The following is an 18,084-nucleotide window of genomic DNA, read 5'->3' as shown; positions in this document are numbered from 1 at the left end:
GCCCCACTCCACACATCAAACAGCCCCACCTGACCGACCTGATCTCCACTCATCAAACAGCCCCACCTGACCGACCTCAGACCCCAGACCTGACCGACCCCAGAACCCCCCCTGACCCTCTTCCAAACCCCCGACCTGATCTCCACTCATCAAACAGCCCCACCTGACCGACCTCAGACCCCAGACCTGACCGACCCCAGAACCCCCCCTGACCCTCTTCCAAACCCCTTTCTAGCCGCTGCCACCTCAAGCCCCCCCACCCCTTGCTGCGCCATGTCGGACCTAGAGTTTGTCTCCACCTCCAAACCCTTTCCTAGCCGCTGCCACCTCAAGCCCCCCCTGCTGCGCCATGTCGGACCTAGAGTTTGGCATTGGTTCCCTTGACTCAGTCCTCGAACTGATGACAGGAAGAGTATATATCTCACATTGATGAGATATATAACTGGTTTTGGTTCTTGTTTCCTCTGAGAAACGAGAATTTGTTTGAGATCCTACTCTTGTTGTGCAGCAGAGGTGCTGCCGAAATTGTTATTGCACACAACAAGGGTCGGAAGAGAAGGTGAACAGGTGGTGGGTCTGAAGCCTATTCGATGGAGGAGATCATCAAGAAGCTGAACCCCGCGGAGGTTTCAACTTTGATGAAGCTAATGAAGTTGTCGGCTGGTGAGAGTGCGACAAAACCATCGAAGAAGTTGGAGCTTCCGACCATCGATCTGAAGCTGGATGGACCTAGTACGTACCTGAGCTGGTCACGGCGGGTGAGATATACCCTTGCAGGGAGGAATCTGGAGGGTTGGAAGTCCACTCATATGTTGGTGTACATATGGCTTCTCAACTCGTTGGTCCCGACGATCGCCGCCATGGTGGATGGCATTGAGAAGGTGAAGGACGTCTGGGAGAAGTTGAGGACATATGATGGAGTGAGGAATAACCTGAGGGTATTCCAGATTAAAGGAGAGATCGATGCCACAGTCCAGGGAGAGAGGACTGTACAGGAATATGCTACAGAGTTGGAGCGCCTGTGGCTGCAAGGACCCGGGGTGTAAAGAACGGGAGGCCTTTCTACAGGAGAGGACTATGGTGTTTCTCAAGGGATTGACATCAGAGTTCGCTCAGCGAATCGCATTGCTACTAGCTCAGCCGAAGATTCCCACACTTGAGGAGGCTGTCTCTGCTATGATCCAGGAGGAGACTCGCATTCAGCTGCAGGTGGGGACAGGTGGACTTCCTGTGATGAAGTCAGCAATGGCAGCCTCTAGCAACACTGGATCTAGGGGAGAGACTCGACAATGCTACAACTGCGGTACAGTGGGTCATCTAAGGCATGCTTGCACCAAGCCACCCAAGGAAGAAGATTCGGGTGGACGTGTACAGTTCGGAGGTCGTGGTCGTGGCCGTGGGGGTCGACGAGGTGGAAGAGGAGCAGGGAATCGGGCGAATCTAATGGTAGCAGAGGAAGAGGAAGCAACTGAGATGATCTTTACTGAGGAGGACCATATGCCCCTGGAGATTCTTCGAATGAAGCAGAGAGTAGCAGGAGATGGGGACAGAAGAAGTGGAACTGAGGAGACATCCAAAGGCAACTCTGCTACTTATGCTCATCCGACCAAAGGTACGGATGACATACATGCTCTTGCTTCTATGTCTCCCAATAGACCATCAGAATGGATTGTCGACTCCGGTGCATCTCGACATGTGACGGGCAACGCTAGTGAGTTCTCGTCATACACTCACCTAGCATCAGCAGATAGCATCCAAACAGCTGATGGTACATTTCAGCCTGTGGTTGGTAAGGGCACCGTTAATTGTACAGGTTCTGTAACTCTGTCCAATGTTTTGCATACTCCTTCCTTTCCAGTAAATCTTTTGTCCATTAGTGCTATTATCCTCCAACTAAAATATATCGTTTCTTTTGACATTCCCAAGGTGATCTTCCAGGAGAAAGGGACAGGACGGAGACTTGGGACTGGCACGTGGAGTAATGGACTGTGGTACTTGGATCGTGAGGGGCTGGACTCAGCTTTGGTGTCAATGGTAGAGAGAGCAGGAGTAGGATCTGAAATGAGTGCCGAGAGTGAATTGATGCTTCATCACCAGCGCTTGGGACACTCATCCTTTGGTACTTTAAGTAGATTGTATCCATCTTTATTTGAGAAAGCAAATAAAGAGAAACTTGTGTGTGATGCATGTAAGTTGGGAAAGCTTACTAGAAGCTCTTATGTTAGTTCTGATCATAGGAGTTCTCATGCTTTTGATCTGATACATTCAGATGTTTGGGGGCCTTGTTCCACAAGTTCTATGAACGGATACAAGTATTTTGGGGGCCTTGTTCCACAAGTTCTATGAACGGATACAAGTATTTTGTTACATTCATTGATTGCTTCTCTCGCGTTACTTGGTTATACCTGATGAAGAATAAGAGTGAAGTGTTTAGCTGCTTTCAAAACTTTCATAGGAATGTTCAGACCCAATATGAAGCAGTGGTGAAGGTATTGAGATCTGATAATGGGACAAAGTACACCAACAGAGTGTTTGGAGAATACTTGTCATCTCAGGGAATACAACACCAGACTACATGTCCATACACACCAGCTCAGAATGGGGTAGCAGAAAGGAAGAACAGACATCTCTTAGAGGTTGCTAGAAGTATGATGATCTCCATGAATGTCCCAGAAACATTGTGGGGGCAAGCAGTGTTGACTGCAGCGGCGCTGATCAACAGAATGCCCTCGAGAGTACTGGATTGGAAGTCTCCGTGTGAGACGTTGAAAGGAGATAATGGTGGGATTCTTCCACTGAAGGTATTTGGCTGTGTGTGTTTTGTGAAGGATAACAGACCATCCGTCGGGAAGCTTGCCCCTAGAGCGGTGAAGTGCATTTTTGTGGGATATTCTGCTACTCAAAAGGGATATGTTTGCTGGAGCCCGGTGGAGAAAAGGCTGTTCGTGAGCATGGATGTGTACTTTCGTGAATTTGAGCCATATTACACACAAAAGGTACCATCATCCGTTGGTGACTCGCCTAATACTGGAAGTATGAGGCGAGAAGGGGAGAATGATGAGAGGCAGATGAATAATGTAGAGAATAATGTGGAGAAATCGATTTCTCTAACGATTCCTTGGGAAGGAGAATTGGTTGAGGAGGAGCAGGAGAATAAAGAAGAAGAGGATAAGGAGACAAGAAGTGTTAGGCCCACGGCTCAGGGAGAGCTACTTACCTATAGTAGGAAGGGAAAGCAAATTGCGGAAACAGTACCTACAGTGCCACTAGTGCCAGGTCCCTTATCAACGTCTGTCCCGACTCCTGAGACACCTACACCACCATCAGATTCCTCCCAAGGTGATATCAATCCTCTCATTACTCCTCCCACACCAATGTCAGTACGGAGGACTACTCGCAGCAATGCGGGACATCCTCCCGATAGATATGGTTGGGATCTTGCCCAGTTTATATCATATTCTAATATCCACCCTGCACATGGAGCATTCATTGCATCATTGGATTCTGTTACTGTACCTAACAATTGACAGGTTGCTAAGAAGGACCCAAAGTGGAAAGCAGCTATGCATGAGGAGCTAGGAGCTCTTGAGAAGAACCGCACTTGGGAACTAGTAAAATTACCAGAAGGGAAGAGAGCAGTTGGGTGCAAGTGGGTTTTCACTGTGAAGCAGAATCCAGATGGACAAGTTGAACGCTACAAGGCTCGTCTGGTGGCAAAAGGGTATAGTCAGACATATGGCATCGATTATGATGAGACTTTTGCACCGGTGGCGAAGATGAGCACTGTTCGGACCTTAATCTCTCTGGCAATAAATGGTGGATGGAAGTTACACCAACTAGATGTGAAGAATGCATTTCTTCATGGAGATCTAGTGGAGGAGGTATACATGGAGATACCACCAGGATTCGGTACAGATCAGACAGTGGGAAAGGTCTGTAGATTAAAGAAGTCTCTATAGGCTGAAGCAGTCTCCTCGTGCTTGGTTTGACAGATTCAGAAGGGCTATGATTGGTATGGGGTACCAGCAGATCAACGCCGATCATACCGTGTTCTTTCGACGAAGCGGAGGCCACATTACCATGCTGACGGTATATGTGGATGATATGATTATTACAGGAGATGATGAGAAGGAGATTGCTCAACTCAAAGTAAGACTGGGTAAGGAATTCGAGGTGAAAGATCTTGGCTTGCTTCGATACTTTCTTGGAATAGAGATAGCTCGAGGAGCGGAGGGAATCATCCTATCCCAGAGAAAGTATGCACTGGATCTTCTCAAAGAGACAGGGATGTTAGGGTGCAAACCTGCAACTACACCGATCAACCAGAAGTTCAAGCTAGGTGTTGAGGCTGGAGAACCAGTTGATCGTGACAGATACCAGAGGCTGGTGGGAAGGTTAATCTATTTGAGTCACACACGTCCTGATATCTCTTTTGCAGTGAGCGTAGTGAGTCGCTACATGCACGATCCGAGGAAGGATCATATGGATGCTGTGTACCAGATTCTGAGATATTTGAAGAGTGCCCCCGGAAATGGGCTGGTATTCAGAAAGAATGGACATGTGAGCATCGAGGGTTATTGTGACTCAGATTGGGCTAGCTGTGCTGATGACAGGAGGTCCATCTTAGGATACTGTATCTTTATAGGAGGCAGCTTGGTCTCGTGGAAGAGCAAGAAGCAGTCAGTGGTGGCGAGGTCAACAGCTGAAGCAGAGTATAGAGCTATGACCTTGGGAGTCGCGGAATTGTTGTGGTTGAAGAGTATGTTGGTGGAGCTGAAACTGGATCAAGGAGCAAAGATGAAGCTGTGGTGTGATAACAAGTCAGCCATCAGTATCGCCAACAACCCAGTGCAGCATGATAGAACCAAACACATCAAGATCGATAAGTTCTTCATCAAAGAGAAGTTGGACAGTGGACTACTGGTGTGACAAGATGGGCTTAGTGGATATCTTTCGTCCATCTTGAGGAGGAGTGTTGACATATTAGTAATAGATAGGGTGTTATTTGTAAGTTGTGTAGTAAGGGCCTATATAAGCCCATCTTATGGAGTAATAAAGTTAGGGGTTTTCTCTCTATTTTCAATAACCACTAAGGCAGAGAGAAAAACAAAGGCAAAAAAAGAAAAAAAAATCCAGAAGCTTAAAAAAAACCTTCCAGATGTGAAAAATTGTTATATTTAATACTTTAAAGTTGCATATTCTTAATGCAAACACGTCCATGTAGCATGATGTGGGTACAGTGTCGCACATTGACTTAAAATCTATATTATAATATTTCACTGTGGAAGGAAAGTGAAGCTTACTCGTGCTGTTTTTGCCCCATTGACTGCAAGTGAAGCAATGTAATCAAACAATGGTTCTTGACATTCACTGAGATGGCAAGAAAGAGATGGCCAATAATTCATCGGTAGATTGATATTCAAGTGAGGAGCTGCACTGAAGAAGTAAACAACACTAAGATTATCCATGTGAAACATCAAAATGAACGTAGTAACTCCATATAGAAATTGACAATTGTGTGACTAATAAGAATAGATGATCACTAGTAGAAATCCACGGATATTTAAGTGTGATCAAACAACCACAGGAAAGGTGAACCATAAGTGTGCATTTACATAGATCTATATCTTCGCTCTTAGATAAAAGAAAGGTAGCCATATCTATATGTATTTTATCTGATGGAAATCTTTTAATACTTCTTTAACATATCGTTGCATCCTAGAACCAATTACATCACATTAAACAGATGAATTAACGAGTTTAATATTACATTAATTTGTAGATATGTATATGTTTTGTCCACTATCTTAGTGAAAAATTATGATAAAACTTGTAAGTTGTAGCTATTGTTTCCTTTAGCTGAGGACAATTTATACTGTCTATTTTATTGTGTATTGTTTAACCATTGTGGTTTTGCAAATCCATTTTATAGATAAAGAATATAAATGCATGTACCAAACATAATTTAATTATTGTCGAACACAGAACATATAAATTTCAAAGATTTTGTCATATACCCACTGTTGAAGAATTCAAATGTTTGTTGTGACTGATTCAGTGATTCTATCTTGTATAACCAGTTCCTACCATTTTGGGATATAAGGTTGGAAGTGATTCTATTTTATTACACCCAACACTATATGTACCTCCACGACAATTAATAAAATTAACACATTCTCTTCGATATTATAGTTTTCTAGATGGTATCATTGTATTTGTAGGTTTTCCAGATCTGGAGCGTGTTTTTCTTTCTAGACCTTGGACTGTCAACAGGGATTTTACAGTCTGCACTTCAACGGCTTCCTCTTCATGACTAGCTTCATATTCAGAACTTCCACCACCATCAATCCTCAACCACTATCATACCATCAGTAATTTTCACCACCAGTCTACTCCAAAATGATGACATTGTGGCCCTCCTCTCTTCACATCTAGTAAGCATCCATGTGAACAACGGTAGCAAGTGGGGGCCACCCAAGTGCACTTGAGGAGTTTTTTTGGTATAATACCCAGCGGGTAAAAGCTGAGGCCTGGCATCTCAAATCAAGTGTGAGCGGGTACAGGCCCAAGTTTCATTTTAATAACCGCATCAACTCTCCTATAAATACCTATGACCTAGGGTTTTGGTTTGTGTGGGTGAAAAATTACAGCAAGGGGAAAAGACTGCGGGGAACTTTTAGTCGGCTGCTGTGGGGAAAATGCAGTGAGAGAAAAAGGAGAAAAACAGAAGCGGGGAGAAAACCAAGGTGTTTTTGGCGGCTGTTTTTAGAAGAGAGATAAAAGGAGAGAGGTTTTTGAGGGATTTACAACAGAGAGGTTAATTTCTTTGGGTAAAAATCAGATCTCTTTTCTTTGAGACGAGCTTGTGGATTGTACAAGTCGTCGGTGTTCTTCTCATAGTGGAATCTCCCCTCACCCCTCCCGTGGACGTAGGCAATTTTGCCGAACCACGTAAATCTCGTGTATTTACTGTTTTCTGGATTGTTGGCTATTGCTTGTAGGTTCCCTCAATATTCGGTCTTAGAGCTGATGAGAGGAAGAGTGTATATTTCACTTTGATGAAATATATCACTTTCAATTCTTGTTTCCTTTGAGAAATAAGAATTTCACTATCTATTCTCGTTTCCTTTGAGAAACAAGAATATAGAGGTTGATTTGTGCTTTTGTGAAAACAAAAGCCAGGGCTCTCTCTCAGGTCATATCGCTTCCGCGGCGGTGGGCGTGGCTCTGCGCCCAACAATTGGTATCAGAGCTGTTAATCAGATTGGGAGTGGTGTAGCTTCTGATTTGAGGTGGTGCTCGGCAATTTCCTGAGAGAAGCGGATTTACTAATACAAGCGGAGGATGGCGTCAACAAGTAAAACAGTTAAAGTTGGAAAATACGAGATTGAAAAATTCAATGGAAAGAATGATTTTTCCTATTGGAGAATGCAGATGAAGAACACGTTGATTTCGCAGAAATTGCACAAAGCTTTGGCGGGAAAAGAGAAGAAGCACAAGGATATGTCTGATGAGGATTGGGAGGAGCTAGATCTGGAAGCACGGGCGTCGATTATCCTTTGCCTTGAAAGGGATGTAGCTTTCTTGGTAGATGGAGAGGAAACGGCTGCGGGTGTGTGGTTAAAGTTAGAAAGCACATTCATGACGAAGAGTCTAACAAACCGGATCTATTTGAAATCCAAATTATATACTTGCAAGATGGAGGAGGGCTCATCAATCCGGGAATATATCAACAAGTTCGATAGGATTATATCGGATCTGAAGGACATCGATGTGACTGTAGAAGATGAGGATCAGGCTCTTCTATTACTTCTATCTCTGCCGAAGTCTTATGAGAACCTGGTGCAAACATTGATGCTTGTGGGAGACAATTTGACGATGAATGAGACTAGAACGGCGCTTCTAGCGGATGACCTTCGGAAGATTGTAACCGGTGATATGACTACTGGTGGTAACAAAGAACAAGCGCATGGATTGTTTGCTAGAGGAAGGAGCAATGAGCGAGGAAAAGGCAAGGGAGGAAAGTCTAGATCTAAATCGAGACCTCTTGCCGGGACGAGCGTGCTTCAAATGCGGTGAAGTTGGGCATTTCAAGGTTGACTGTCCTAACAAGAGAGTAGGTGGGAAAAAGAACAACAACAAGACCGAGAGAAGAGAAGGCAAGGAAGAGGCGAGTTACGCATCGGAGGAAGGGAGCGATAAAGAATGCTATGTTGTTACGGGTGGCGAAGATACCTCCGGTAAGTGGATACTTGATTCAGGTTGCTCTTACCACATGTGCCCAAATAGGAAGTGGTTTACTACCTATAGGAGCATTGATGGTGGAACTGTATTGCTGGGGAATAACCATGCTTGTAAAACGGTGGGGCTCGGTGATATAAAAATCAAGATGCATGATGGAGTGGTCAGAACCCTAACGGACGTGCGACACGTTCCCGACTTGCGGAAGAATCTTATCTCAGTGGGTGCATTAGACTCCGGTGGCTGCAAAATTGTTACAGAGAATGGAGTAAAGAAGGTTGTTCGAGGTTCCCTAACAGTGATGAAGGGTGTTCGTCACGGTAATCTATATACTCTCTCGGGTACAACGGTGACAGAAGATGCAGCGGTTGGAATTGAAGGAAGTGGTGGAGACCCATGTGAGCACACACGGTTATGACATAGGCGGCTTGGGCACATGTCAGAGAAGGGTCTAGTTCTGCTTGGTAAGGAGGGTTTGCTGAAGAATCTGAAGAAACCTTGCATGGATTTTTGCGAGGATTGTGTGTATGGAAAGGCGCACAGGGTCCAATTCTTGAAAAGCAATCACAAGAGCAGAGGTATACTAGATTATGTACACACGGATGTTTGGGGTCCGGCTCAGACAACTTCCAAGGGTGGTTCCAGGTATTTTGTCTCGTTCATAAATGATCATTCGAGATATGCTTGGATTTATTTTCTTAAGCATAAGAATGAGGTATTCGAGACATTCAAGAAGTGGAAAGCAATGGTTGAGAACAGGACGGGCAAGAAATTGAAGACACTAAGATCTGACAACGGTACAGAGTATACAGATGGTGCTTTCAAGAAGTTCTGTGATCAGGAGGGCATTGTTCGACACTGGACAGTCAGGTCAACACCACAGCAGAACGGGGTCACGGAAAGACTGAACCGAACATTGCGGGAAAAGGCAATGAGTATGCGATCTTATGCTGGATTGGGCAACGAATGGTGGGCAGAAGCGGTGGCTACAGCATGTTACATTGTGAACCGTTCTCCACATTCGACATTGGATGGTGATACACCCTATAGGGTGTGGTCAGGGGAACATGCAGATTATGAGAGGCTCAGAATTTTCGGATGTACCGCCTATTATCACGTCAACGAGGGAAAGCTTGACGCGAGGGCCAAGAAGGCGATATTCTTGGGGTATGCAAAGGGCGTAAAAGGCTACCGCCTTTGGTATACAGAAGATTCGAAGTTCGTGATCACCAGGGACGTTACCTTTGATGAAAAATCCATGATTGCTAGGACGCCCAAGGATGATGGTGTTGCCCAAGGATGATGGTGTTGGGACTGTTGGGACTTCAAAGTCCCAGGTTATTGAGATAGAACCTAAGGACCAACCAGGTTCTAGTCATGTTCAAGTGGGAAATCAGGTAGATGATGAGCTTGAGCAAGAGGAGGTTCAGCAGGAGAATACACAGGCACTACAACAACAGCAGCTCGAGGATACTTTGGCTTCCACTAGGCCAAAGCGAGTATACAAGCAGGTACAAAAGCTGGGGGCTGATCAACCCCTGAAGCACTATGGGCAGGTTAATTTGGTGGAATACGCACTCTCGGTGGAGGAAGATGAGCCGGTCTCCTTCAAGGAAGCTATTCGGGACAAGGATAGTGAGAGTTGGTTGGCTGCGATGGAGGAGGAGATGGAATCTCTTCGGAAGAACCAAACATGGGAGGTGGTCCCATTGCCCGTAGGAAGAAAAGCTATTGGTTGTAAGTGGGTGTATAAGAGAAAGGAAGATCCTTCAGAGCTCGGTGATACAAGGTACAAGGCGAGGCTAGTGGCTAAAGGGTTTGCACAAAGAGAGGGTGTGGATTATAATGAGATATTGTTGCTCATGGTGATCTTGAGCTGGAACAACTCGATGTTAAAACGGCCTTCTTGCACGGAGACTTGGATGAAGAGATCTACATGCATCAACCTGAGGGTTACAAGGTTGAGGATAAGGAGCATCATGTATGTCGCTTGAGGAAGTCACTCTATGGACTGAAGCAATCTCCTCGGCAGTGGTACAAGCGATTTGACTCCTTCATGCTGAAGCATGGGTTTTCCCGAAGCGATTATGATTGCTGTGTTTACATTCAGAAGCTTCGTGGATGTGATTATATTTATCTCCTTTTTTATGTGGATGACATGCTTATTGCTTCTAAGAGCGGGGTGGAGATAGATAGGTTGAAATCTCAACTTGGTAAAGAGTTCGAGATGAAGGACATGGGCGCTGCTAGAAAAATACTGGGTATGGAGATTAGAAGAGAGCGGGAGAATCAGCGATTGTTCTTGAGTCAGAAGGGCTATATAGAGCGGGTGATCGCGAGGTTCGGGATGCAAAGTGCTAAGTCGGTGACGACTCCATTGGCTTCACACTTCAGGCTTTCAGGTCATGGCGAATCCGGGAAAGGCGCACTGGGAAGCAGTGAAATGGGTCCTGAGGTACTTAAAAGGTACCGCAGATACGGGTCTGTGTTTTGGTGGAGATACATGTCAGATTGACGGGTTTGTTGACTCTGATTATGCGGGCGATATAGATAGACGGCGATCTACTACTGGTTATGTATTCAAAATACATGAAGCTCCAGTTAGTTGGCGATCGATGTTGCAGGCTACAGTGGCACTTTCTACTACAGAGGCCGAGTACATGGCTATGGCAGAGGGAGTGAAGGAAGCATTGTGGTTGTGGGGTCTTCTAGATGATTTAGGGATTGAGCAGGAAAACGTGAACTTGTGGTGCGACAGTCAGAGTGCAATTCACTTGGCGAAGAATCAAGTTCATCGTGCTCGTACCAAGCATATTGATGTCAGGTATCATTTTGTGCGGGATGTCATAGAGGAAGGTGATATTTCTCTCATGAAGGTGCACACGAATGAGAATCCAGCAGACATGTTGACCAAGGTGGTCACAGGTAGCAAGTTTAAGCATTGCTTGGACTTGCTTCATATCAGCCCGTGTTGATCTGCCCAAGAGGGCATGGCCCTTCGGGGCGGTGATGGGGTGAGGTGGAGACTATATGGAGAATAAATTCTGAACTACGGTTAGCTTGATCCCGGTGGAGGATACGTAGGTAGTCACGGTAAAGTGACGCAGCTGGTTTGGCCTGGTTTGGTATTTTAGATCTCTCTGGTGATGTTCACGGTGTTCTTCTGTTGTTCGTCCAAAATTTGAGGTTTATCAAATGATGTACGAGGTGGAGAATTGTGAACAACGGTAGCAAGTGGGGGCCACCCAAGTGCACTTGAGGAGTTTTTTTGGTATAATACCCAGCGGGTAAAAGCTGAGGCCTGGCATCTCAAATCAAGTGTGAGCGGGTACAGGCCCAAGTTTCATTTTAATAACCGCATCAACTCTCCTATAAATACCTATGACCTAGGGTTTTGGTTTGTGTGGGTGAAAAATTACAGCAAGGGGAAAAGACTGCGGGGAACTTTTAGTCGGCTGCTGTGGGGAAAATGCAGTGAGAGAAAAAGGAGAAAAACAGAAGCGGGGAGAAAACCAAGGTGTTTTTGGCGGCTGTTTTTAGAAGAGAGATAAAAGGAGAGAGTTTTTTGAGGGATTTACAAAAGAGAGGTTAATTTCTTTGGGTAAAAATCAGATCTCTTTTCTTTGAGACGAGCTTGTGGATTGTACAAGTCGTCGGTGTTCTTCTCATAGTGGAATCTCCCCTCACCCCTCCCGTGGACGTAGGCAATTTTGCCGAACCACGTAAATCTCGTGTATTTACTGTTTTCTGGATTGTTGGCTATTGCTTGTAGGTTCCCTCAATATTCGGTCTTAGAGCTGATGAGAGGAAGAGTGTATATTTCACTTTGATGAAATATATCACTTTCGGTTCTTGTTTCCTTTGAGAAATAAGAATTTCACTATCTATTCTCGTTTCCTTTGAGAAACAAGAATATAGAGGTTGACTTGTGCTTTTGTGACAACAAAAGCCAGGGCTTTCTCTCAGTTGATATCGCTTCCGCGGCGGTGGGCGTGACTCTGCGCCCAACAATTGGTATCAGAGCTGTTATTCAGATTGGGAGTGGTGTAGCTTCTGATTTGAGGTGGTGCTCGGCAATTTCCTGAGAGAAGCGGACTTATTAATACAAGCGGAGAATGGCGTCAACTAGCAAAACAGTTAAAGTTGAAAAGTACGAGATTGAAAAATTCAATGGGAAGAATGATTTTTCCTATTGGAGGATGCAGATGAAGAACACGTTGATTTCGCAGAAATTGCACAAAGCTTTGGCGGGAAAAGAGAAGAAGCACAAGGATATGTCTGATGAGGATTGGGAGGAGCTAGATCTGGAAGCACGGGCGTCGATTATCCTTTGCCTTGAAAGGGATGTAGCTGTGACAATAAAAGCCAGGGCTTTCTCTCAGTTGATATCGCTTCCGCGGCGGTGGGCGTGACTCTGCGCCCAACAATCCACTTATCTCATACAGTTTTATGTGGCATCCTTTTCTTGCATGCGTTCTTCCTGACATCCTCTTCTCATATGCAATCCCGTCGGCCACTTCATGTCACATGCAGTTTATATTGGTCTCTTCTCGAATGCAGTCTCACCAACTTCATCTTTGCGCGCGAAGTCTATTGACCACATATTCTCACGCGATGTCCTGTCGATTTCTCCTCATGTTCAGTGTCGTCGACCTTCTATTTTCTTTGCTTAGCCTTATGGCCGCTTTCCTTTGTGTGCAATCTTAATGGCTTCCTCTTCTCATGTGTAGTCATCTGCAAGCTTTCTTGTTTGTGTCTTCCTATTTCAGCTTAAGTGGGAGTGTTGAAGAATTCAATTATTTGTTGTAACCAGTTGGATATTTGGTTGGAAGTGATTCTATTTTGTTTCATTTAACACTATACGTACCATCAATGATAATTAATAAAATTATGGCATTCTCTTTCATATTATAACTTTCGACACCCACATCCATACTTGTGTTGTATCTAGATCCTGGTACCTTTTCAACATACCTAGAGATAATATACTACTTGATGAGTATTCTAAATGCTACTACCATACATAGATGTCCATGGGTGTGTCAGAAACCCAACACACAAGAGTATAGCCTTTCATTTATGTCAGATCAGAGTTTCAAAGCATGTATTCACAGAAGACTCCAGAACATGTTCTGTTTTTAATTTACACATGAACCCTACTTTAAGTGAAAAATAAACAATGACTCTAATATAAAATGAAAAGTTCACATAGATAAAGAATAGAAAATAAGAAAAACTATGAAACCTGCAAAATGTAAAGGAAAATAAGAGAACAAAGAATATGCAAAAAGACTAGCAGGAAAGAACATACTCCCATGCTGGTTCGGTGTCCTTGTTCCATATTCCCTGTAAGTTTGCAACCTGAGTTCCAGGCCTCGAGCAAGAGATCAGTAGATATCGACCATAATTGAATAAAAGTTCTATCAAAGATGGATCCTCATCAAGTTTAAAAGATTTTACTCTTTCTGCTGTAGAAACCACGTCCTTTGATAATTGTTTTTGAAAATCAGTTTCTGAAGGTTTCAGAGTTCTCACACTTCCCTGACTCCTGCCTTCCAGTTGCAACGAAACACGATTGAAAAGATTCTGATAATCAACGAAATGGCGGGTGAATAACTCCGAGAAAGACAAAGTCTTAACCATATTCAATGTATTCAAGGACATCAATGTAGGATCCTTTTTAGAATCAGAAGGGTTCGTAAATGGACCATCAAATGAGGAAGAAGCCGCTAGAACTAAAACAGCCCAGTCTGAGCCTTCAACTTTCAACTTTTGATCATCTGTAACCTTTATCATACCAGAATGACCTCCTATCTTCAAATCAAGAATTGCAGAATATTGAATTCCTTTTGGGTTCTTAGATGCATTTAGTTTTGGTTGGGCTCTATCACCAGGGCAACTACCTTCCATGATAATTCGGTTTGTAGAATCCACGGTTGAGTGGTGGTGCAATTTACTGTCTAAAGATACCGTAAAGGATAGACTGCCTGGTTTATTTGAAGAAATCTTGGTTACAAGCACTTGATGCGGATTTGAAGAGAAATGTTCCCTTGTGAACTCTATGTCATCAATAGTATACTTGACTGTTACAGTTGCCGTAGTTAAATCAAGTTCTCTTCCATAGGAAGAATATGGAATGTGAGAATCACCAAAGTCTAGGTTAATACTGCCAAGTGGTTGGTATACCTTCATCCAAAGGGAAACAGTTAGTTGAACGATCTTAACATAGGCTGCTAGCATATAAAAGTTTATCTATGCAGAAAACCCTCATAGTGCATTCTTCTGCTAATCCATATTTTTTATATCCGCATTTAACTAAATAATACAAAGCAGCAGTACAAGTATCTTATGATTCAGGTGCAAAGCCATCATGTAGTAACACGAAATTCTCCCTAAAGATGTGAAGTAATGTTGATCACATAAGAAGGTTACATCCACACGTTCTAATCAACACCCTAGTCCATGGTGAGAGTGTCATCTTATTGACATTGGTCATTTCATAATTTGTAATAGAATTCAGAAATGAGTTCAAAGAAAGAGAAAAATCAAGATACTACTATGATCAAAGGACTGTTCTTTTTCCCCTTTGGAGTTTGTCAACTTATTAAATAAAGAGAATGTCTGAGAAAAAAAATAATTTATAGCTTAAATAATAATATCAGATAGTTTCTATGATTTAGTGAAGAAAAAGGACCTACCATAACAATGTAAAATTTTTGAATTCTACTAAGTGAAAAACCACAACAAGATGAACAACCTTTGCCCAGATTTTGTGATTGATGATAAATAAATAACATCAGAATTACAAGAAGCAAGATAAAACCACATACATCTGATGGCTGACCAGCTAAATCAAATCCTGCCTTGGAAGCTTCAGCAAATTTTCCACTATCGACAAGTTTTCTCACTTTCGAAAGAACAGAAGGAGCTTGTGGGTTTGTGTAGTCGCCTGGTACACCAGTCCAGAGAGTATCATCTACATAAATAAATAATTCTTCAACAAAGTGACATGCCTACTGGTAAATGATCCATAGTAAACAGGACAAGGCATAAAAAAGGAACTTAGTTCTATGTAGTAGAAGATCAATGTACATGCATAGTAAACAACAGGATAAGAAAAAGAGGGAGGAAATTAGTTGTACATACAATGATGATAATTTCAATATAGCAATAAGCAATAGTTATGGGGGTATTGGCAGTCGGAAAGTAAATAATGGAAGTTCTGATATCCACTTTCTTCGTATCATATTTGGTTGTCATAGAAAGTAAATGGAAAGTTTAAAACTGCAATGCCATGCGTTTGGCAGCAGAGAAGTAAATGGAAAGTGGATTAAAAGTTAGAAAGTGTCTTCACTTTTTGTTTTTTTTATTAATTATTTGACAAGTGCAAAGTGAATGGAAAGTAACTAGAAAATGAAGGGTGCTCGGCATTTTAATAATTTTCAGTTTCTTATGAAAAGTGAACAAGGAGTAAGAAACTAACTATTTTTTCTATGTCGTATCATTAGTTTGTTTAGTTGTTGAACGACAACTAGCAAGCTTTTATCAAGCCCACCTTTGCTCTTTCGAATCTCTTTGAGAGGGTGTTCGGTGTGCTGGAAATGAACGTAATTGGTATAATAATATAGTATTCTGGTGCACGTGATGCCTGCTGTTGTAGTGGAATTGTCAAGGGAATTAATGATTTGTCAGGTTTTATGCTGTATTCCAAGTGTGAGCGCATTTCCTTGTTTTTTTTCCAAGTAAAAAGGCATTTTTTAGAATTCTAAAAATGTGGCTCACACAAACCAAAGGGGTCCTCTGAATGTGAAGTGCAGATAGCCATTGAATACTAATATTTCTTAACTATTTTTAAAAATATCTCTTAAATAAAAAAAATTTGGGGATGGCAATGTTTTACACAATTTGCAAGAAGTTATTGCAGTAGCCCTGTATGTAATTGGAACAATAAAGATTTCGACTACCAATCGTCTGTATGATGGGAGATCATAGTTAATTAATGCTGTGTTTGGGAGTTTAGTAAGGGCCTGTTTGGATTTGTAGGGGGTGAAGGGAAGTTAAGGGAAACTGAGTGAAGGGAAGGGAAGGGAAGGGAAGGGAATTCTCTTCCCCTTGGTTACACACCCCAATTTGGGGGTAACAATTTTTATACTATTAGGGGGTGAACCAAGGTGAATGGAGGTGAATTAACTTCACCTCCTAAGTGTTCCCAAATAAGGTGAATGGAGGTGAATGGTTCCCCTAACTTCCCTTCACCCTCATTCCCCTCAATCCAAACAAGCCCTAAGGGAAGAGAAGGGAAGGTAAACAACGGGAAGGGAAGGGAAAGGAAGGGAATGGAATTGTAATATGTTGTTTGGGAGTTGAGTAAGGTGAATGAAGGTGAAAGGAAGTAAATATATGTAAATTTACATAAATGACTTTATACTAATAACACGTCAACCTTTTTATTTGTTTTGATGGGGATAAGAATGTCATTACACCCCTTTACCCTCCTCTACCGCCCAAATCGGGGGGAAGAAAACCAAGCAATTTTACGAACAAATTTTCACTGTAGACCCAAACGGAATTTTAATTATTAAAATCGACCGATTTTTTTTAATTACCAAAATCGACCCGTTTTATGTCACGTAGGCTTAATCCAGTTTCCTAATTAGTCGGGGTTGCCAACCCCGACTGTTTAGGAGTTGTTAAACCCCGATTAGAAGCCTTAAAACCCGTTTTAACAACTCCTAAACAGTCGGGGTTGGCAACCCCGACTAATTAGGAAACTGAATTACGCCTACGTGGCATAAAACCTGTCGATTTTGGTAATTAAAAAAAAAATCGGTCGATTTTAATAATAATAAATTATTTTGGGTATACAGTGAAAATTTATTCGCAATTTTACTCTACGTTCCCCTTCCTTCCTCCTCTCTATCGTCCTTAAAAAAACTCCCAACCACGATGAAAGCTGCATTTCTCTTCTCCTCCCTACCCTCCATCCAAACAGGGCATAACAGTAATTTATGGTACCAAAACAAAATAAAATAATGCAATGATGAATGCGGAGGGGGGGGGAGGAGGGACGTTAAAAGAAGCAACATAAATAAAATTACGGTTTAGCTGCAGAGTTTCGGTGGTGACTCCGCCCAGACCATGGCCCCGAGGCGGCCGTTCCCGATGGGAGCTGCATCGGTCCAATGCTTCGCGGGTTCAGTGAACACGACCCTAGCGGACCTCGACGGGTCCTCTTCTGGACCCGAATCCGATAACCCCCACCACTCCAAGCCCCCCTCACTGGGCTTACTGACCCAAACCCACTGATCCTCTCCTTCGAACTCCTCCATTTGAATTCGAGAGGGGGAGTAGGAGGAGAAAATGAGAAGTGAAAGCTGTGTGGATGGATACTACTCTTTTTGAGTCCAGGGCACCACCACTGTTGATGGTGATGATGATCACGTGAAAAATAAATGGCAGGAGTTGGTGTGGTACGGGGTCGTCGTTTCCTGCAAACTCGCGGACAAGACCGTTGTTTGCTGCTTCTTTGTTTATTACGGTGCAGGCGCGGTGAGAAATCGGCGTTTAAAAATTATGGACCCGACAGGGCATTATTACTACGACTCGTCATGGATGGGATGGGGTGGGGTCCAACAAGCATCACGCCACCGGTGCAGCTGGATCCACCAACCCCCAATCCGTAACGTTGATGGTTTGTTGGATCATTAATATGCGCCTTCGTAGGGTGTTTTCGTCCTATGTGGGGCTCTAGTAGCAGTAATTTTATTTATTACGAGAGAATTGTAACGAGCATCGGGGTATGCGTAAAGCACATGAACTCTTTTGCGACAAAATATCACCCAA

At 43.2% G+C, this 18,084-nt stretch overlaps 2 protein-coding genes across 2 annotated transcripts in view; both read right to left on the bottom strand.

Annotated features, from left to right (window-relative positions):
- Positions 1-275, bottom strand: part of LOC109821099 (alpha-L-fucosidase 2-like) — a 14,352-nt gene extending 14,077 nt beyond the window's left edge. The window contains exon 1 of the mRNA XM_020387295.1: positions 180-275. Coding sequence (XP_020242884.1) covers positions 180-275 — 96 coding nt within the window. The remainder of the gene's footprint in view (positions 1-179) is intronic.
- On the bottom strand, positions 5,277-17,743 carry LOC109821098 (alpha-L-fucosidase 2-like). Its single transcript, XM_020387294.1, has 4 exons — positions 17,340-17,743; positions 15,072-15,217; positions 13,553-14,427; positions 5,277-5,436 (listed from the first exon to the last, which is right to left on the bottom strand). Exons 3-4 carry the CDS (start codon positions 14,149-14,151, stop codon positions 5,277-5,279), a joined length of 759 nt encoding a protein of 252 aa, XP_020242883.1. The 5' UTR covers positions 14,152-14,427; positions 15,072-15,217; positions 17,340-17,743.

Source organism: Asparagus officinalis, chromosome 8 (genome assembly GCF_001876935.1).
Source record: "Asparagus officinalis chromosome 8, Aspof.V1, whole genome shotgun sequence".
In the NCBI taxonomy this organism is placed as follows: Eukaryota; Viridiplantae; Streptophyta; class Magnoliopsida; order Asparagales; family Asparagaceae; genus Asparagus; species Asparagus officinalis.
This window is presented reverse-complemented; position numbering and strand designations above follow the sequence as displayed.

Coding starts and splice junctions, on each gene's coding strand:
- LOC109821098 (XM_020387294.1), bottom strand. CDS start 14,151: ATGGAAGGTAGTTGCCCTGGTGATAGAGCCCAACCAAAACTAAATGCA. Junction 5,437..13,552: donor GACACCGAACCAGCATGGGA/GTATGTTCTTTC, acceptor TTACTTCTTCAG/TGCAGCTCCTCACTTGAATA.